Below are 19,611 nucleotides of genomic sequence, written 5' to 3' on the forward strand. Positions count from 1 at the left end.
ATAATAGGCTAGTTTGCATCACATACTAGCACATTATGAGAGACTTACCTTGAAACGAAGCCCTCCAGCGGCGCGCTGTCACTGCTGCAAAGGCTTCCATCTTCACCCAGTCTTACTTTCAGATTTGTGGACTCCGTCCGTTACACTGGCCAAACCACGATGACGTCACTCCCACGCACGAGTCTCGGCCATGCCACACAGATCTGAATGAATGGCAGGGGTATGCTGTTCCTTCAGTGACGTCACTGGCTGCTGCTCACTAGAATATCTACTAAACGGTGCATGTTTATGAGATATTCATTTTACAGGTAAAAGTATAAAGAATTTAATACCACTTTAATATGACTTTTAATGGTTTCAGAAAGAGCAAAAAAGGATATGTAATTATATATCGCCCTCTAGTGAAAAAAAGCTAATATTGCAGATCAACAAGTACATCAAGTGTACATAAAGGTAACCTGTGATGAGACAGTACGGTGGCTGCCATTGCCTACATCCTTTGAAAATACTAGTTCCCCATCAGCCATGCTTATATATTGGCTTTAGTACTTTCAACATTACTAACTCAGAATAATTACTCAGATGAGGAGCTTTGAGTTGAGTTTACGGAGTGAAGCCGGAGACAGCCTGGCAACTAGTATTTTCAGAAGCAGCCAGCAATGTTCTCAAATTTACCACAAAAACTGACCTGGCCATGCAGAGGACCTTGACGTCTTCATTCCTTTTAAGTGTATCCAAATCCAAAATTGATATATATTGCAGCTTGCCAATCCCTTGATGAGACGGTTGCAATAGTTCTTTATTTTAGGATCTTCTTCTTTTAACTTTCACACACGAGACAGCAAAATATTGGGACTTTAAAGGTGCTGAAACCTCCTCCCGGAATAATAGCTCTTACAGGGTGATATTTAAAAATTTTATTTTATTAGGATTATAATTGGTTAAAATTATGTCTATACCAAAATAGTCATCAAGTACAAAAAAAATTGTTTGGCCAGGCATCCCAAGAGCCAATATTAGCTTTTTAAAGTGATTGTAAACGATCACCTTGTAAAATAATGCATTCAGTTTAAAATAGAAATGAAAGGCAAAACATTTTTGTATAGCAAAAAAAAAAAAAAAAAAAAGTATAAAAAAAAGGGAAAAACGGTATTTATAAGTGATCATATTCCCCCTGTTCTCAGCTGCATAAGAGATGGGGGAGGAGAAGCAGCAGTACACTGATCTTCCCAGTGACAGGCTGTGCAAGAGGGGCGTGTCAGGACAGGTCTGATCATTGGAGGAGAGCAGGCCAAGTTCCCAGCATAGCTAAAGCACTGACCACAGCGTGTTCTCCTGCTTAGTGTGGTCAGTTATTAATAGGAAAGCAGAGGGACTGGCAGGAACACCAGGGATTTCACACAAAGGAAGCAATACAAAGAACAGGAGACTTTCTCATACAAGTACATGGTACAGCAGGCACATATCAGGAATATGAAATGTTAGGCTAACAAACACTTTAAGCTGGGACTACATTAGAAGAATTTTGTTTGAAATTATTTTTTGTTTAAAGTGGTCTTAAACCCAAAAGCAAAAACATTACACATTGCAGCTTACCAATCATTAGATGTGATGGCTGCATTTGTTTTCTTTTTAGGTTTTTCTCCCCCGCGGTTTTCACCTGGTGATCTGGCCAGTAACACCCCTCCTGTATTAGGGCCCTTTCACACCGAACACAGTTGGATGTATTTTGAACTGCACTTTAACTGCATAGACAGCCCAAAATCAAGGAAGAAGAAAGAAGAAAGAAAGAAGAAAGAAGAAAGAAGAAAGAAAGAAGAAAGAAAGAAGAAAGAAGAAAGAAGAAAGAAGAAAGAAGAAAGAAGAAAGAAGAAAGAAGAAAGAAGAAAGAAGAAAGAAGAAAGAAGAAAGAAGAAAGAAGAAAGAAGAAAGAAGAAAGATGAAAGATGAAAGATGAAAGATGAAAGAAGAAAGATGAAAGATGAAAGATGAAAGATGAAAGATGAAAGATGAAAGATGAAAGATGAAAGATGAAAGAAGAAGAAGAAGAAGAAGAAGAAGAAGAAAGGAAGAAGAAAGAAGAAAGAAGAAAGAAGAAAGAAGAAGAAGTGGAGCATGCTGCATTTTTTTTCCACAACGCAAATGCAGGGAATTCACTACAAAAGCGCTCCAAATGCACCACGCCCCTTTAAGCCAAGCCCAAAAAAAACTTATCGAGACATGCACTGCAAAGGCAGCGCAAAATACATTCAAGTGCACTTCAAATGCATGTAAACATGCAGTCAAAAAACACGCCGTTATGTGCAGTTTCTGGTGCGAACGGGCCCTTAGAGTCCCCCCACTCTAGATGAAGGAGCACAGGGAGCACCTTTGGACATCAGCATTGTCAGTCTGGGGGTGGGGGGGAGAAAGGGAGTGTTACTTGTACTAGACGATTTAGATATACTAACAAACTGAAGCTAAACTCCAGCTCACGCTTTATAAGCAGTTACAGCAGGTTTTTTTTCCCTTTTGGGATGAGGGTTTTTACATTAAGAAATGAAAGCTGATTATTGTAAGCACCCCTGTCAGCAGCAAATGGTTTGTCTCAACCCTGCAACTGCTACATTTGCAAGAGAGCATGTTCTTTTGAAAAACAACAGACTTGCTGGCTTGATCATCGGATGAAAATAGAAGAAAGGAAGCCTAAAAAAGAAAAAACGAATGCAGCCGTCACATCTAAGAATTGGTAAGTTGCAATATAATAAACATTTGCTTTTGGGTTTAATACCTCTTTAAGAACATTTCATTATCTAGATGTTAGTGGGGCAAGATCAACGTTTTGATGATATAGTATGAAGGAGCAGAATAGAAATTCCAAAATCAAATGTTAACAGCAAACATGATTTTGAACTACGTTGTACTTTTGAACAACATTTATCAAGCAGTCACATGTATTGAGAATTGTTGTACAATTTTTTGTTTGATTATCTACTAGTGTATAACCAGCTTTAGTAGGGAGTTTAGCTAGAAATACTCCTTGAATTATATACAGATTTCCCAAAAGGCAGCAGGTGCCACAGCAGTAGAATTTCATTTCAGATATTTCCGTACCACTTTACAGATTTACCACTAGATGGCAGCAACAGCCAGTCTACATCCACATACAGTCCTGCTTTCCACACTTTCTGGAGGAATGACTTCCATCAGCATTTTTTTTTTTTTTTTTTTTTACACTTTCTCCAGAATTAAATCCATATTACATTAAGCATTCCCCAGAGGCCACTTTCTGCGATGCTGACCCTCTGACCCCAGAAACCTGCTAACTGCACATTTAAACACTTTGCACTGCATAATAAGTTAGCACCTTGCAGCGCCGGGGCCCCACCAGGGACAATATCTGCAAGGCCTTTGTAGGTTGGCTTGTAGACTGACTGTGGTGATGATTTAAATGGTAAGCTTCTTCTAGGGAGGGGTGACATTATTGCATCAATGTTCTCTACAAAGCAGTGTAGAATATGATGCGGATATTTAGATTACATTGATGTGCATTCTTTTTCATGTAAGCATGCATTGTATTAAGGCCTCCTTTCATTTGAATGGGCTGCCTACTGTGCCAAAAAAAGTGCATGAACAGTTTTGTGCACCAAATGTATGGTAATGCGGTATTGTGGTTACTGCAGCGCATTTCCATTAGGAAGGTGCGTTGGGGTGCCATTAAGAATAATAGTACTGCAGCACACCAATGCGTTAAGCATATTTTTTCATGCGTTGTGGTAACGCTCGTGTAGGTAGCACAGTGTGCACTTTTTTCTTATTTTTTTAGGCTCATCATACATGTTACAATCTGACCATATCATCTCTGCACAATCAACAACAATCATCACAATCAACTATATAATAGGAGGTCCTACCTAAAAAAAAATCTGATCAATGTACATCTAAATCTGTACTATATAGTGGTTAGTGGGACCAAAGCAGATTGTACAATCAGATTGGAAGGTGTCTGCGGGGCTTTACATTGATAGGTCAAGCAGCAAGCGTTAGGAGAGTCAGACTGCGGCTCAGGGAGATAGAGCACTGTTGACTAGAGCAATCTGGCAGTTGCTTTTTAAGAGCTCTGCGGTAAGTATTTTTATTGTGTTTTATATCTACAGGTATATACATCATAGGTGTATACATACATACACACACACACACACACACACACACACACACACACATACACACACACACATAAATAAATGCAAACATTTTAAAATGTATTAAAACAGACAGTGTCAGGGGAGCAGCGGACACCATGTCAGGTCAGGGAAGGGGAGCAGGGGACACTGACACCGTGTCAGGAGAGCAACTGCGTCAGAGGAGCAGGGGACACAGCTTCAGGGGAGCAGGGGACACAGCTTCAGGGGAGCAGGGGACACAGCGTTAGCGGAGCAGGGGACACAGCGTTAGCGGAGCAGGGGACACCGTGTCAGGGGAGCAGGGGACAACGCATTAGGGGAGCAGGGGACACAGCATTAGGGGCACAGCGGACACAGTGTCAAGGGAGCAGCTGACACAGTGTCAGGTCAGGGGACACCGTGTCAGAAAAGCAGCGGACAAGCGCGTCAGTGGAGCAGGGGACACAGCATTAGGGGCACAGCGGACACCGTGTCAGGGAAGCAGCGGGAGCAGCGGACAGGGGAGCAGCGGACGCCGTGTCAGGGGAGCAGCGGATAGTGTGTTTTTTATTTTTAGTATTTTTTTTAATTATTATTTTTTTACAATACTTATTTTTACGCCTATGCTTTACACAAATGTTTTGGCTTTCATTTCTATTTTAAATTGAATGGATTATTTTACAAGGTGAGGGCTCACCTATACTTTAATATAACACTATAGATGGTCTATAAATGATTTTGCAGTATGGGGAGTCTATGGGTACTGACACGACAGTCTGTATTGATTTTATGATGATGATGCTTCAGGGATTACCTGTGTATAAGGAGTCATTCAGCTCAGTATATCTGCTGTACCCATGTACTGTATAGAGTATTGCATGCAGAGTGTCCCCTCTCCCCCCCCTGGGATCACACAGACACCACTGATCTAGAAAATCTGACCTCTGCTGTGACTATCACACCACACCACCGGCCGCTGTGCTGGAGCTCTCTAAACACTGTCATTACACGGGTGCCACGTATCAAGAGCCAGCCTTTGTGGTCGGGGCAGGAACAAAATCTGTTTATAAAACCCCCGGCTCAGGAAACTTCTCAGGGTCACACAGGACAAAATAGTGCTGGGAACAGTTGGAATTCCCAGGATTGTTATCCGTGTTGTTTACATCCCCTGAAATCCAGCACCTCGCCGACACCGACCGTGCATAGAGGATCCCAGACATGGCCCACAATAAAGAGCAACTCCAGTCTAAAAGTTTTCCTTTTATCAGATTTGCAGTCTGTCTGGTGGGGAGATTTCTCCTCACTTCCTGTCCTGGTGACAGATGATCAGCTTATTGGAATCTGGGAAATGTATGGGAGCCAAAGGAACTTCAGTGGTGGTACCCTTTAAAAGTATACAGAATCTCCAGGCACTCCGGTCTAAAATGTAAAAAAAAACCATGAGCCTGGGATGATCCACACAACCACCTTGCCGTCTTCACATCCGAGGTTCCCCCATTACCCCGGAGCTCCCCTTTTACGGAGGAAGCAGAAAGTATTGCCGGGTACACACGATGAGATTATCGGAGGAATGATCGTCCGTTTTTTTGCATGCTAATCTCAGATCGAATCTGAAGAGTTCATCAAAGTCATGAAAATTCTGGTACGACAGAATAAAAAGTCGGAAGTGATGTCATGTGTTGTAATGTATTTGTATTGCATTTTCGAACGACAGCTGTACTGATTAAAACGAAAATCGTACGAAATTTTTTTTTTTTCTTGTCCGATAAAATTGGATGAACTGTCATGATTGGCTCTCAAAAGCTCTGTACCAACGATCTGATTATCGTACGATCGCTTCAAAAGCGGTATTTTTCATACGATTTTCTGATAGTGTGTATGGGGCTTATGTCACTAGCACATCAAGGACCTCCAGAACGGGTCCAAAGCTTTATTCAGCAATCACATCATAATAATCACAGAAGCAACATTTCAGAGCCTCGCAGGACCCCTTCATCAGGCACGTGTACGTAAGAGTCACCCATTTATGTCCTCCCTATACATGAGTGCCCCATCATATCAGAGTCCACCCTATACATTCGAGACCCCTATACAAGGTAGTGCCCCATCATATCAGAGGCCCCCTCATACATTAGAGACCCCTATACAAGAGAGTGCCCCATCACACAGGACCATACTGCCTCTGACGCAGCCAGCGGTGACCGGCGAAACCGGTTAGGCGCTCTTGTTTCCTTGTCCACCTTACCCCTGTGATTGGAGGATATGAACACTTGCTCATGCCTGATGGACCTCATTGGAAATCGGCAATGGTACTGGGGCTGAGGATTAATTTTTCCATCAGCACCTGATAAGTATGCATTTACTCTCTTTCTACTTTGGACTATATGCATTGATCCATGTATGGTCTCCCATGGACCAGGACTGTCAACCTGCATGCACACTCTGGATATCAAATTATGGTTTTCAACAGTGAGAGGGAGGTTACAGGACATTGTTTTGCATTCAAATCTCTGGCGTTTCATGCCACATACATACTGTGACTGTATCTTTCAATTCCATATACCTCCTCTAGACCACTGTTGACCCAGAGTGTCGTCTCTTCCCCTTTTCATATCTCAGCAATTCCCCCCTTTTGGATACTTTAAAGTATTAACACCACTCACCACAATCTGCCAGCGTGCCTCTTTCCCAGGATCCAGGTCTGATCTTCCTAGGATCCATTTCCCGTTGGGAGCCAACCTAGCTCCACATCCTATTCACATGCATGCAATGTCTAGGTTTCAAGTTATTATTGCTGCTCAGGATTGAAAATGATATAGATATAGATAGAATCTATCTAACCGTCACTGGATAGGGGCAAGAATGGCGGACATTGAGTTTCTATCATAGTCTGATTGACACGTTGTGAATGATTCAGTTTTTATCATTGGCTACTCCATTTATGCGTTTGTGACATAATAAATTTTGACTTTTTGCACTTGCACAGTGGGCTGTGTATTTCCTTTTCCCTATCCCTCTTATGTCATTGGAGTCGGCTGAGCCCAAACAGGTTTTATTATGAGTTTTTGATGATATGATACTGAGAGCTCCCACTCCAATTCTTTTCCCTCTCTCTCTCCCCCCTTTTTGCAGTTTCAAATGTAAAGGTTTTTATATATATATATTCATAGATGTGTCATAACTGCCATTAGCAGGGTTTTGCACCTTGAGGGATCCTTATTTTTAGCTCTCAGTAGTGCCCCATCATATCAGAGTCCCCTCTATACATCAGAGGCCCCCTATACATGAGTGCCCCATCATATCAGTGACCCCCACTATACATTAGAGACCACCTATACAAGATTGTGCCCCATCACAGAGTCCCCCCCTATACATGAGTGCCCCATCACATCAGAGCCCCCCCCCCCCCCATACAAGATATTGCCCCATCACATCACATACAATTAGAGGCTAAGGATGAGCTGAACACCCCCCCGGTTCGGTTCGCACCAGAACATTCGAACAGGCAAAAAATTTGGAAAGAACCCACGAACACCGTTAAAGTCTATGGGACACGAACATGAAAAATCAAAAGTGCTCATTTTAAAGGCTTATATGCAAGTTATTGTCATAAAAGTGTTTGTGGACCTGGGCCCTGCCCCAGGGGACATGGATCAATGCACATTTTTTTTGTTTCACTTTAAGCATTTAAAAAAATAGATAGATAGATAGATAGATAGATAGATAGATAGATAGATAGATAGATAGATAGATAGATAGATAGATAGATAGATAGATAATCTCTATCTATCTGTGCTCCCAAAAAAACGTCAGTTTTTAAAAAAAAAAAAATTTTGCATTGATACACATCCCCTGGGGCAGGACCCGGGTCCCAAAACACTTTTTATGACAGTAACTTACATATAAGCCTTTAAAATGAGCACTTTTGATTTTTCATGTTAGTGTCCTATAGACTTAACTGGTGTTCCGGCAGCTTTCGAATTTGCCCCGAACACTGCATATTGTTCGGTGTTTGCCCGAACAACCAAAGTTCGTCCCGAACTTATGCTCAGGCCGAACCGTTCGCCCATCCCTATTAGAGACCCCCTATACCAGATAGTGCCCCGTCATATCAGAGTCCCCTCTAATGTATAGGGGGGACTCTGATACGATAGGACACTATCTCAAATAGGGGGTCTCTAATGTATAGGGGGGGGACAATGATATGATGGGGCACTCATGTATATAGAGACCCCCTATACAAGGTAGTGCCCTATAATATCAGAGTCCCCCCAATACATTAGAAGCCCCCTATACAAGAGAGCCCCTATCATATCAGAGTCCTGTCTGCCTGTGAATGGACAATAAGAAAGCAACAGCAGATGGCATCTGTCTGCTCCCTACATTTCTCAGCATATGTGCAATCCGTATACCTGATTGGCCCCCAGTACTGCACCCCCCATCCCCAGCCTAAGTTCTGCTGCAAAGGAAACCGATACAAAGTCAAATTCAGAAGTCAAATTCAAAATGGAACTCCAGTCCCAGCGCTCTCCCCTATTTCCTGAATCCCCTTTCAGAGGTTTGTAAATAAAAATAAAAAAAATCTGATACTTTTTTTTTCAGCAGTCTTCAGGCCGTTACGGTGAAGTCCTTTGTTGGTGGAGGACAGTCCTTCCTCTCCTGGACTGAGTGGTAATCACTTAATATGATATGTGAACGGCACTCAATCCAGGAGTATGGGGAGGCCAGGCCAAGTGATGATGTGCCCCCCATCCTTGACACCATGGGCCCCCCAGAAGTGTGCTGGAAGACAATGGACATTATTCAACCTGGAAGATGGGTGGCAAGTTTTCCAGACACAGAGAAGGTGGGCAGGAAAGTCTTGCAGCAAAAAACAACTTTTTTATTTTAACAGATGTACGGCAGCAAATTTTTGTTTTCTTTCTTTTTTTTTTTTTTACACAATCTGAACTTAAAAATACAAGTCATCATTTTTTATTGAATACATAAACTGCATTATTGTTTTTTTTATAAATCTGCCTGGAATTTAGCATTAGAACCTGACTTTGCTGAATGTGTGATGGCAGAACAGAGCAACTCGTATCTACAGCACATTACGTTATATTAAAATCACAGAATATAGGCTCCAATTTATCTTTAATGAACACACATTACTTTTTTTAAGACCTTGACATAATGTTCACTGAAATTGCCAGTAACTCATTTATTTCCCAGGAAAGCAAATTATAGGCCTTTTTTTATTGCCCAGCTATGTGGAGGAATAGACCCTCTATTGTCTGCACATTATTATTCATTTAGCGCGGTGGTTTCCACTCTCCCCCTGCCGGCCGGCCGCCGGCCAGACCGGAGCTGCGTGGCAAGTGCCCAATAATCGAAGGCAACACAGGATCAGTGTTCAGCTGAGAGCAGGTACATGAGCAGCCGTTCCCCCCCGTCTGGGCTAGGGTGGTCGTCACAATTCTGGGGAGACCCAGAACACCAACAGTAAAGACACACCAACTTTAGAATGACCAGTATTTAAAAAAGGAAATTTCAATCAGAAAGTTTAAAGAGTGAAGTCCAGTCAATAAAACTAAAATAAAAAAAAGGATATAAATCCACCAAAAAGCCCTTGCAAACTTTTGTAGAAGTAGTATATCTGTGCTGTACGTAGAGCAGGGCTGTGGGAGGGGCCCCATCAGACCCACCCACTGCAGGAAACTACAGGAGGGGGCGGAGACTAGACCAGTCTCCCTGCACAAGGAGAGAGCGCAGTGGTGAGCGGTCTTTATTACAAGAAGCTCCTGCACAGAGGGAAAGTCTCACACTGGATTACTGCAGAGATCTGGAAGAAATACACAAAGCACACCAAGATTCAGGGAAGAACACACACGACTCTTGTAATAAAACAATGTTTGCTTATCCCGGAGTTCAGCTTTAAGAGCATACAGAGGTCTCTCACCCACAATATCTATATTTAAACCAGACATAGCTGTGTGCAGAAGGCCATTTTGGTGTATAAGTGTCAAATTTATTGTCAGTGAGCACAAATGTTGCATTCTTTTTGGGGTGTTAATGCGATATTCCGCCTGGGGGGAGGGGGGGATGTAAAAAGTCAGCAGCTACAAATACTGTAGCTGCTGACTTTTAATACATGGACACTTACCTGTCCAAGGAGCCCGCCATGTCAGCACCCCAACCGATTTTCGGATCGACTCCTGGGTGCTGCCTCCGTCATTCCTGGTGGGCTTCACGGCCTTCCCCCCCCTTCAGCTTCACAGCCAGTTCCCAACTGCCCATGTGCGAAGCGCGCTACGCTTTCTAACTGGGCCATTGGCAGAGGAAGGAGGAGGGGCCAACGTCTCCCGGGAGTGGGGAAGGGTACCTGTCAAAAGTGCCAAATGTGGCAGCGGGGGAAGGGAGGAAGCAGATAAACAGAAGTTCCACTTTTGGGTGGAGCTCTTCTTTAACCTTAACCACTTGCCGACCAGGCTTTTTCTGGAACTTTTGGTTTACAAGTTTAAATCAGTATTGTTTGCTAGAAAATTACTTATAACCCCCAAATATTGTATATTTCTTTTTTATAGAAGGAACAAAATGCCGGTCGTTGTAATTTTTTATGTCACACAAAATTTGCGCAGCAGTTTTTTGGGGAAAAAAAATACACTTTAATAAATAAAAATAAACAGAAAAAAGTTACCAATATTTTTGTATAATGTGAAAGATGATGTTACGCCGAGTAAATAGATACCTAACATGTCACGTGTTTAAATTGTGCACGCTCGTGGAATGGTAATAAACTATAGTACTTAAAAATCTCTACTTAAAAATCTCCATAGGCGACGTTTTAAATGCCTTTACAGATTACCGGTTTAGAGTTACACAGGAGGTCTAGCACTAGAATTATTGCGCTCGCTCTAACAGATACCTCATGTGTGGTTGGTATACTGTTTACATATGCGTGCGTGACTTACATATGCGGGAGCACGGAGGGATCGAGGCGCTTTAAAAATAAAAATGTTTGGTATTATTTCATTTTACTTTTTATTTTTTACACTGTCCCTTTAGTTTTTTTTTTTTTTTTTTTTTTAATCACCTTTATTCCTATTACAAGGAATGTGAACATCCATTGTAATAGAAAAAAGGATGACAGGTCCTCTTTATGAAGTGATCTTTTCTTTACCTTTAAAAGCAAAAGATCAAAGAAATAAAATAAATCAATAAAATAAAAAAAAAAATATTTTTTTTCCAGCCTGGGCCGGAAGTGACGTCATGACGTCGCTCCGGTTCTCCAAGGCCATAGAGTCGATCAATTTGTTAACTCTTTGATTGCCTATGGGAACAGCTGGCCACCGTCGGGGGGAAATGGTAACGGGCAGGAGGGGGGAAATGTGCTGCTTGGAAAACCGTTCCTACAGCTTCGGAAACCATTCCAGTGACTCATGAGCCACTCGGACCTGGTTCATGAGAAAGTCGGCCGCCTGCAGAAAAAAACCCAAAAAAACAAAAAATAAAAACACACAGTACTATGGTCATGGCTGATATCTTCAGCCATAATCCCGGTAAACCACTTGCAAACTGTAACGTATATATACGTATTGAGGTCGGCAAATGGTTAAAGTATAACTAAAGGCAAGACTTTTAAGTTTTGGGTGGAGAGGAGAGGGATTAGAACCCGTGTCAGGCTTTTATTGCTGTCTGTGCCCGCATTAGGGAGATTCACCCTCTCTATTTGTCCTGTTTACTATTATCGTTGAAAGAAAAAGTAAAAAGAAAAACCTGCATTTTGAGTTGTCCCCAGAACAGTAATATAGAGGGGAAATCTTCCAATGAGGACACTAGTTCTGGTGACCTGGGGGTCCCCAAGAAAGTCCCTTAATTTGCAGTGATTTTCTCTCACTTCCTGTTTGGCCATGGGACAGGAAGTGAAGGGAAATCTGACAGGGGTTATAACACTCACTTGCTCTATCCAAAATGAAAAAAACAAAAAGTTTTGCCTACACTTGTACTTTAAAGATTCGTTCAAGCAAATGTCCAGGGTGTAGTAAAACCAGGCAGCTGAGCAGTGGTTTTTCCACCCCTCAACTGCCTGAACACTGACGTGAAGCAGCTCAGGGCCACATTAACAATTAAAGGGGTTGTGAAGCCTCGTGCTTTTGCACCTTAATGCATCCTATGCATTAAGGTGCAAAAACCCCTGGCAGTGACCGGCCCCCCAGCCCCCCCATTTTACTTACCTGAACCCTCGAACTTGTCCCACAGGGACGCGCTGTCTCTCTGCCCAGGGTTCTCAGCTCTTGATTGGATAGATTCATAGCAGCCCAGCCATTGGCTCCCGCTGCTGTCAATCAAATCCAATGACACGGGCGCCGGGGGGTGGGACCGAGTCCTGCATTTGGCCTCTATGGACACCGAATGCTGGACTCGGGAGCGCGCCCGCAAGCGCCCCCCCCCCCCCCCCCCCCCCAGAAAAGGATGTTCGGGGCCACTCTGTGCAAAACGAGCTGCACAGTGGAGGTAAGTATGACATGTTTGTTTTTTGATTTTTTTAAACCCGAACCTTTAGTGTCACTTTAAAGTGCCTGTAGTATTCGGCAGGCCTTACATGCAATTATATGGAGCAGTGCAGTTCGGCAACTGCGGCGTGGTAGTGCAGCAATCATTTGGAGACTAGGTTACATCATGCTTCCTCACCACTTGTCAGATGCTCTCTGATGAGATCCAATTGCTCTTCAGAGGGCACTGCATGTGTGAACGAGCCCTAAAAACCCTGCAACTACTGGTGACCTGGCCAGTAACACACCTCCTGTATTAGAGTGCCTCCACTCTGGATGAAGGAGCACAGGGGGCACCTTTGGACAGCAGTATTGTCATTCTAGGGAGGGGAGGGGGCGTAATTGAACGGGCTAGCAGATTTAAATACACTAATCATTACAAGAACCCCAGCCAGTGTTAAATGGTTTGCCTCATACATGTAAACTGATGCATTCTGCTGGAGAGCTTGTGCTTTTGAAAAACAGACTTACTGGCCAGATCACCAGATGAAATAGAGGAAAGAAAGCCTGAAAAAGAAAAGGAATGCAGCCATTACATTTAAGTGGAACTTCCAATTTTGGGTGAAGTTTAACTTATTAGGTTGTAACAATGTAAGCTGTGGCAGGTATTGATTCTAGGTCAGATCTCATTTTAGGCCTCATGCACACTGACATTTACATGCTGAAAAAAAGTCTTCCGGCATAAAATTTCTGGCACTTTCACGCACCTGGGTTGCCACTGGTGCTGCAACATCCCTCCATACAAGTGAATGGCTGTACGCCTATAAACGCCCCTGGCCCTCTGCATCAGTGTTTACCTGCACAAGCGCATACAACATAAAACTCATCTATGTGCTGCAGTAACGCATACCCTACTTCAGTATTATAATTATCATCACTACAGGTACAGACCAGCCTTCTTCTGTAAAATCTTCAACACACACTTTTCTAGCATCCAGTCATTCATCAAGTACGGGTTTCATAAACCGTGCACTAAAATGTTACTAAACCCACAACAGTAAAATCAGTCTGTACATGCAGTGAAGCATGTTTGTTATACTCCCTGTGGAACCTAAGGTGTTAAGCCTCTGCATTGTGTAAAAAGGCTGTTTGATCCTGTCTTCTCTGATGCTCCCCTTCTTCCACTGCCCCCTGATAATTTCCTGATAACGCAGAGCCTATGGAGTCATGCTGCACATGCTCAGTTTGAGGTGTATTGCTAGAGAGTTGTTTTTTTCCTTGGGAGGGTGCATGTGATCAGCACAGGGCCATAGTCAGGGTCTTGCATTCTCATAGGGCAGTCAGAAAACTCCTCCTAAAATCTTTAACCAGTGCTGGGCACTGATAGAAGTCACAAGACTGCTATATACTTCTGATGAGAAAAGGTATTTAGCAGTTTATATTTACTAAAATAATTGCATTTCCATATTATGTATGCTGCGGGAGACCAGATATAGTGAGTGCAGGCTCCTGGGTTTAGTAACACTTTAAAAGGGTAGCTCCACATTCATGGGGGGAAAAAAAGAAAATATGTATGTATGTGTATATATATATATATATATACATATACATATACACACACATATACATACATACACACACACACATATTTTATTTTTATTTTTTTATTATTACACACAATTGCAACACAAGTCATATTGTAACTGGATGTTATCATCACCTTTTCCTTTTCAATCTGCAGCGCTGTCATTTTCTGTAAAATGCAATACGGCTACCTGGAGGTGTACGGAACACCCCCAGAAATGTAATTTCCTGCTTGTGTGATTGGCTCACTTATTTTCCCAAAAGTCTACACTAAGATTCAAGTCAGATTGTGAGCATACCCTGCAACAAAAATTTCATTTTTGGTGAGATACTCTCAAAGAGAAATCATATCTAAAGGGATGCAGACCATGCCGTTTTCTTTATTAGAACTCTGCAGGTGCAGCAGCTGATCAAGAATGATAAAGCCACTCCCATACAGATTCACTTAGCATATGAACAGACAAACAGCTTTTTCTTCAGAACAAAAAGGTAGGAATCTGTAACAAAGTTTGTTAAAACATTTGCAATGTACATAGATCACTCAGAGGGGAATGTTTTTTTTTTCTCTCAACAAAAGTGGCGTTACTCTTTAAAGGATTCTCAAATAGGTTATATCATCATCAAAAATTAAGTAGGATGTGGCCAATCTTGTGGTCAGTTTTGATGCTCCAATCTTTGCAAGCAATGCAACCAATCTAAGCATTGGTTGTGACAATTGGGCCATAAAGGGCTAAACAAGCACTTTTCAAAGGTCTTTACTAATCCATAATTTTGCAAAATGTTTTGGTCTATATTTTGAAACAACAAAAAAAACAAAAAAACAAAGAACTATCAAAGCCAAGCCATGAAGAAAGACTACTTTAGGGCTCAGTGGTGTGGTGGGCATAAGATTTATAAAGCCACCCACAATCAATAATTCAGACGGTTTTAAGCATATCCAATGGAAGAGCTTTACCTGGCACCAGAAACATCTACACCAACCATCAGTTGTCCATTCATTGACAGGACCTCATCTCGCAGTTTTATCTTGCCGGACTTAGCAGCTGGACTCTGCTTCTTCAAATCCGTTATCCATATACATCCAACATCAAGCACAGGCCCATTTTGTACTTTCCTCTTTTTACCCCCGCGGCGTTTTTCACCACAATGCCCAAAAATGGGAATATTTCCAAAATTCAGACCAAGAATCAGGTCATCGTCTCCATCCCTGGTGAGGTACACTGTGCAGATTTCCATGTCTAGGACAACCTGGTGGCAGCTTGGTTCCATTTCTTCCAAAGAGAAATTTAGCTGGATGTATTCCTTGAGTTTCTGAATAGCAGATAGATACAAGGCCGCGTCGGGGGCACCGGTGTCCACCCGTGGGTTGTCCTGAAGCCATTGGCGTAGAAGAGACAGGTGAAGCACAGCATTCTCCTGAGTGATGGGCATTCTGAAATGCCAAAAGCAATACCATCATGTGAAATATTCGCTCTACATTGGCAATGGCTCGCTCTCCTTCAGTAAAAGTAAATGATAGCAACATCAATCATAAAAGGCGACATCTAGATTAAGCCATAGATGAAGTCACATCTTGACACTTGATAATAGTGGACCAAGCCATCAAAAATGCAGTAAGTGCAGAGCAGCAATCTGGGTTGGAGGAAGTGGCGGCGAGTAATTCTTAGTTTCGTTGTGTCACAAGGTCCCAAAATCAGAGTTTCCAAATTAGAACATTACAGCATCCTCAGCATCAATTTGCCTGCAAAACAATAAAAACACAAATAATCAGGTCACGTCATTTTAAAGCATAAGCAAGCTTTTTTAAATGGTTAGTCCACCTTAAGAAAACATCCATGGTAGTTGCTTAAGAATTACAACACCTAAACCTTGGCCATAGACATAAGAGTGGTCAGACCTGTAGGCTTTATCCAAGTCACAAAGTAAACATTTTTTAACTGGTTGGTTGCATTTGGTTGGTTGAAGGTAGGTCGGTAAGTTGAGCTGGGAATTTTCTTTGGTTTTGTTTGACATACGTTGCCCTTGCTGCAAAGGTCAGTGATAGGTGGGGGCAGTGGCCATTTATTTGTAAGGTTAAAAATTGTTGCACTAAGCCTACGGTGGGCAGGAGACACACAAATGTCTTTGATTAAACAGGTTTTAAATTGTACAATTACCTTTCCACGTAACAAGCCTTAGCTGGCGGTGTCTGTTACTGACCACATGGTCTTGGAGAAATGGGTTGAATACAGCCATATGGGGAGACGGTCATTTAATGTCTATGGGCACCCTAAAGGCCTGTACACATGATAAGAAAATCGGTAGTAAAATGTAATTCGAACGATCTGCCGATTTTCAGATCGTTAGTATGGTGCTTTCAACAGGCAATTCTGATTTTTCGTACGACAAAAGCTGTATGTACAGACTATAAAATTTTTGTGTGTATAAAATGTGAACTCAACATCTGATTTTTGTTTAATCAGTGCGGTTTTCGTCCGAAAATAATCATAAGAGACTACGCATGCTCAGAAACATATCAGTACATACAAAACTATTCAACACATTACGTCACTTCTGAAGTTGAATTCTGTCATACGAGAATTTTCGTATGGTGAGTAACCTCTTCACTTTCGACATGAGACTAGCATACAACAAAAAACGGACATTCGTCCGAAAATATGATCTAGTGTACGAAGCTTAACATTTTATCCTCTTGTGTAAACTCTACTGCACGTCCTGCACTTTGCTTCCAAGTCTACAACTTTAATAGTCAATGCGAGGTGACCTGACACTCCTGGTTGGATCTCAATTTATTTTAATAAAAATTAATTTTATGTTTTTCTATTTTATTTTATTTTATACGATGAAGAACGGCAATTCGAAAAGCTAAGAACAAATGGATGGAAACCCCAACTGACTCCCAAGGGGGTGAAAGCAGGGGTTTGGAATACCGCCCAACTATGAGAAAAGAAGGATGGATGTATCCTCTAGCACAGGGATCTCCAAACTTCAGTATGGGCGGCACACCATATATTTTTCAAAACATTTGTGGACTGAAAAAATAAATAAATAAAACTTTTATAAAAGGAATCAAAGTTGAAATAAAAGCATATGCTTTTTTAGAAGATTATTATAATGAACATACCGTAATAGGATTCAGAACCACAGAGAAACTAAACAATGTGAAAGAAATTCCAAATAAACTTGAGCCATCAATAAAAGGTCAAACAAAAATTAAATCCAGTCTGCACTTCTCTCTCCCCTTTACAAGAGTCCCAATCATAATTTCCCCTTACTTCAGGGTCCCCATCAAAATCCTCCCTTTTACATGAGTTGTCATCATAATCTCCCCTTACAACATGGGTCTCCATCAGAGTCCTCCCGTACATCAGGGTCCCACATCAGAGTTCACCATTACCATACATTTACAGCACGTTGGTAAACAGGTTGTAAAAACAGCCAACGCATTTCAGGGGCAACACCACTCCCCTTTCATCAGGGGTCAAGGCAGGGTGAACCTTGGCTGGAGAAAACTGACCTCGCAGACCCATATTCTAGTACTCTCCTTATGAAGTAACAATGTAACTGTTGCTGATCAGCAGTAGAGTTTAATACCGGCTCTAATATAGATCTGCAAGGTCCCCGTTTTCTCTGAAACTATTCAAGATTTATCCTGCCTTGAGCTCTGATGAAGGTGAAGTGAAGTTGCCCCTGAAACGCGTTGGCTGTTTATGACCCATTTACCAAAAATTACAATTATCTTGGACACTTGCCAGAGCTATTGTACTTGTTCAAATTTTTCTAATGTTTGACAGCAAATACAAGTTTGGAAGTTCCCACCACTTCTAAATATGTTCTAAAAAATTACTTTCAATTTAGAGAGGTCAGTAGCAGTACAGGTGTGAAACATTTTGAAAGAAGCACACAAACTATGAGTGCACGGTTTGATTAATTTCCCAGAAGACTAGAGAGATAAGCAAGTATTGCAAAAGAGCGGAAAGTTCTTCAAGCATCTTCAAAATGGGTCTAGAACCTGGCCAGTGCAGGTAGGCGCACTGTTCTGGTGACAGAATAACTGTCCCACCTCCTCACTTTAATAATCACAAATTCACTGCCTATGACACTCACAGACCTAGGATGGTGGTCAGAAGAGACTTCAAAAGCACCATCATTTTGTAGAACAACTGCAGCATAATATACAATTACAGTGGTCAAGCAAGCATGTTTATACTCTGTACCTTTGTAGACAATCCTTATATTGGCCTTACTTTAGAACAGGGTTTCTCAACCAGGGTTCCATGAAATCCTAGGGTTCCTCCAGAGGTTTCTACTGCCTCTCAGATAAGTTCCCACTGACATCAATGATTCTTTTTGGCCATCTATAAAAGGGGGATTCTTCCAAATGACCACAAATGTAAAGATAATTATTTCAGCTAACCCTCACAGCAATGTATCATTAATTGTAGCTATAGTAATATTTAAGCAGGGGTTCCCTGAAACTGGAACGTTATTTCAGGGTTTAATGGTGTTGAAAATGTAGGAGATGAAAAAGGGCCTATGGGGGTCTGAACAAGTCTGGGGTGCACCAAACAATCTCAATACGATTTCAGCCAGATCAGAATCATTTTTTTCTTTGGGTATCTTTACACAAGAGCCTTAAAATTGGCCTTACTTTAGAACTCAACCAGGGTTCCACCAGAGGTTTCTACTGCCTCTCAAATAAGTTCCCACTGACATCAATGATGTTTTAAGCTATCTATAAGGGTGGATGCTACCCCAATGACCACAAATGTAAGGATAATTATTCCAGCTGCCCCATACAGCAATGTATCATGAGTTGTAGATAGAGTAATTATTAGCAGGGGTTCCCTGAAACTGGAAAGTTATTTCACAGGTTCCTCAGTGTTGAAAAAGGTAGAGAAAAATGGACTACAAGGGTCTGAGCAAGTCCAGGGAGGGCCAAAAGCAATGGTTTCTCAATACGATTTCACCAAGATCAGGATCATTTTGATCCACGGGTATCTCTACACGAGAGATTCATGGACATCCTTTACAAAATCGGGGGGATTCAGAAATTGACTAACAGTCAACACATCAGTGTATGACACATCACCACTAAATCTCGAAGCTGGGAACAATGGTGGCTCTGCCTGGTGCAAGAATAATCCTTTTGATGAACTGCAGTATGAAAATAGGAGCACTCTGGGAAGGTACATTTTTTTGGAGTCCTGGTAACTGAACACAGGAACAAATAGTGGCATTGCATTTGAACCCTGCCATTAAAAAGACATTATGGAAGCCAGTGCGCGATATTGAAGAAATACATCTTTCTCATCTCTTGTTTTTTGCATCTCTTGATTTAGGAGAAACGGGAGAGAAGAAGCTTGTATGCACGTCAACTAATTATTTTAGTCACGAGTGGGGTAAAGCAT

At 41.9% G+C, this 19,611-nt stretch overlaps 1 protein-coding gene across 1 annotated transcript in view; it reads right to left on the minus strand.

The window, feature by feature from the left end:
• The window catches only part of PDZD2 (PDZ domain containing 2), a 496,705-nt gene that overhangs the window by 364,186 nt on the left and 112,908 nt on the right, over positions 1–19,611 (minus strand). The window contains exon 2 of the mRNA XM_073620669.1: positions 15,156–15,941. Coding sequence (XP_073476770.1) covers positions 15,156–15,631 — 476 coding nt within the window. The 5' untranslated portion in view covers positions 15,632–15,941. The remainder of the gene's footprint in view (positions 1–15,155; positions 15,942–19,611) is intronic.

The sequence above is a fragment of the Aquarana catesbeiana genome, linkage group LG01 (assembly GCF_042186555.1).
Source record: "Aquarana catesbeiana isolate 2022-GZ linkage group LG01, ASM4218655v1, whole genome shotgun sequence".
In the NCBI taxonomy this organism is placed as follows: Eukaryota; Metazoa; Chordata; class Amphibia; order Anura; family Ranidae; genus Aquarana; species Aquarana catesbeiana.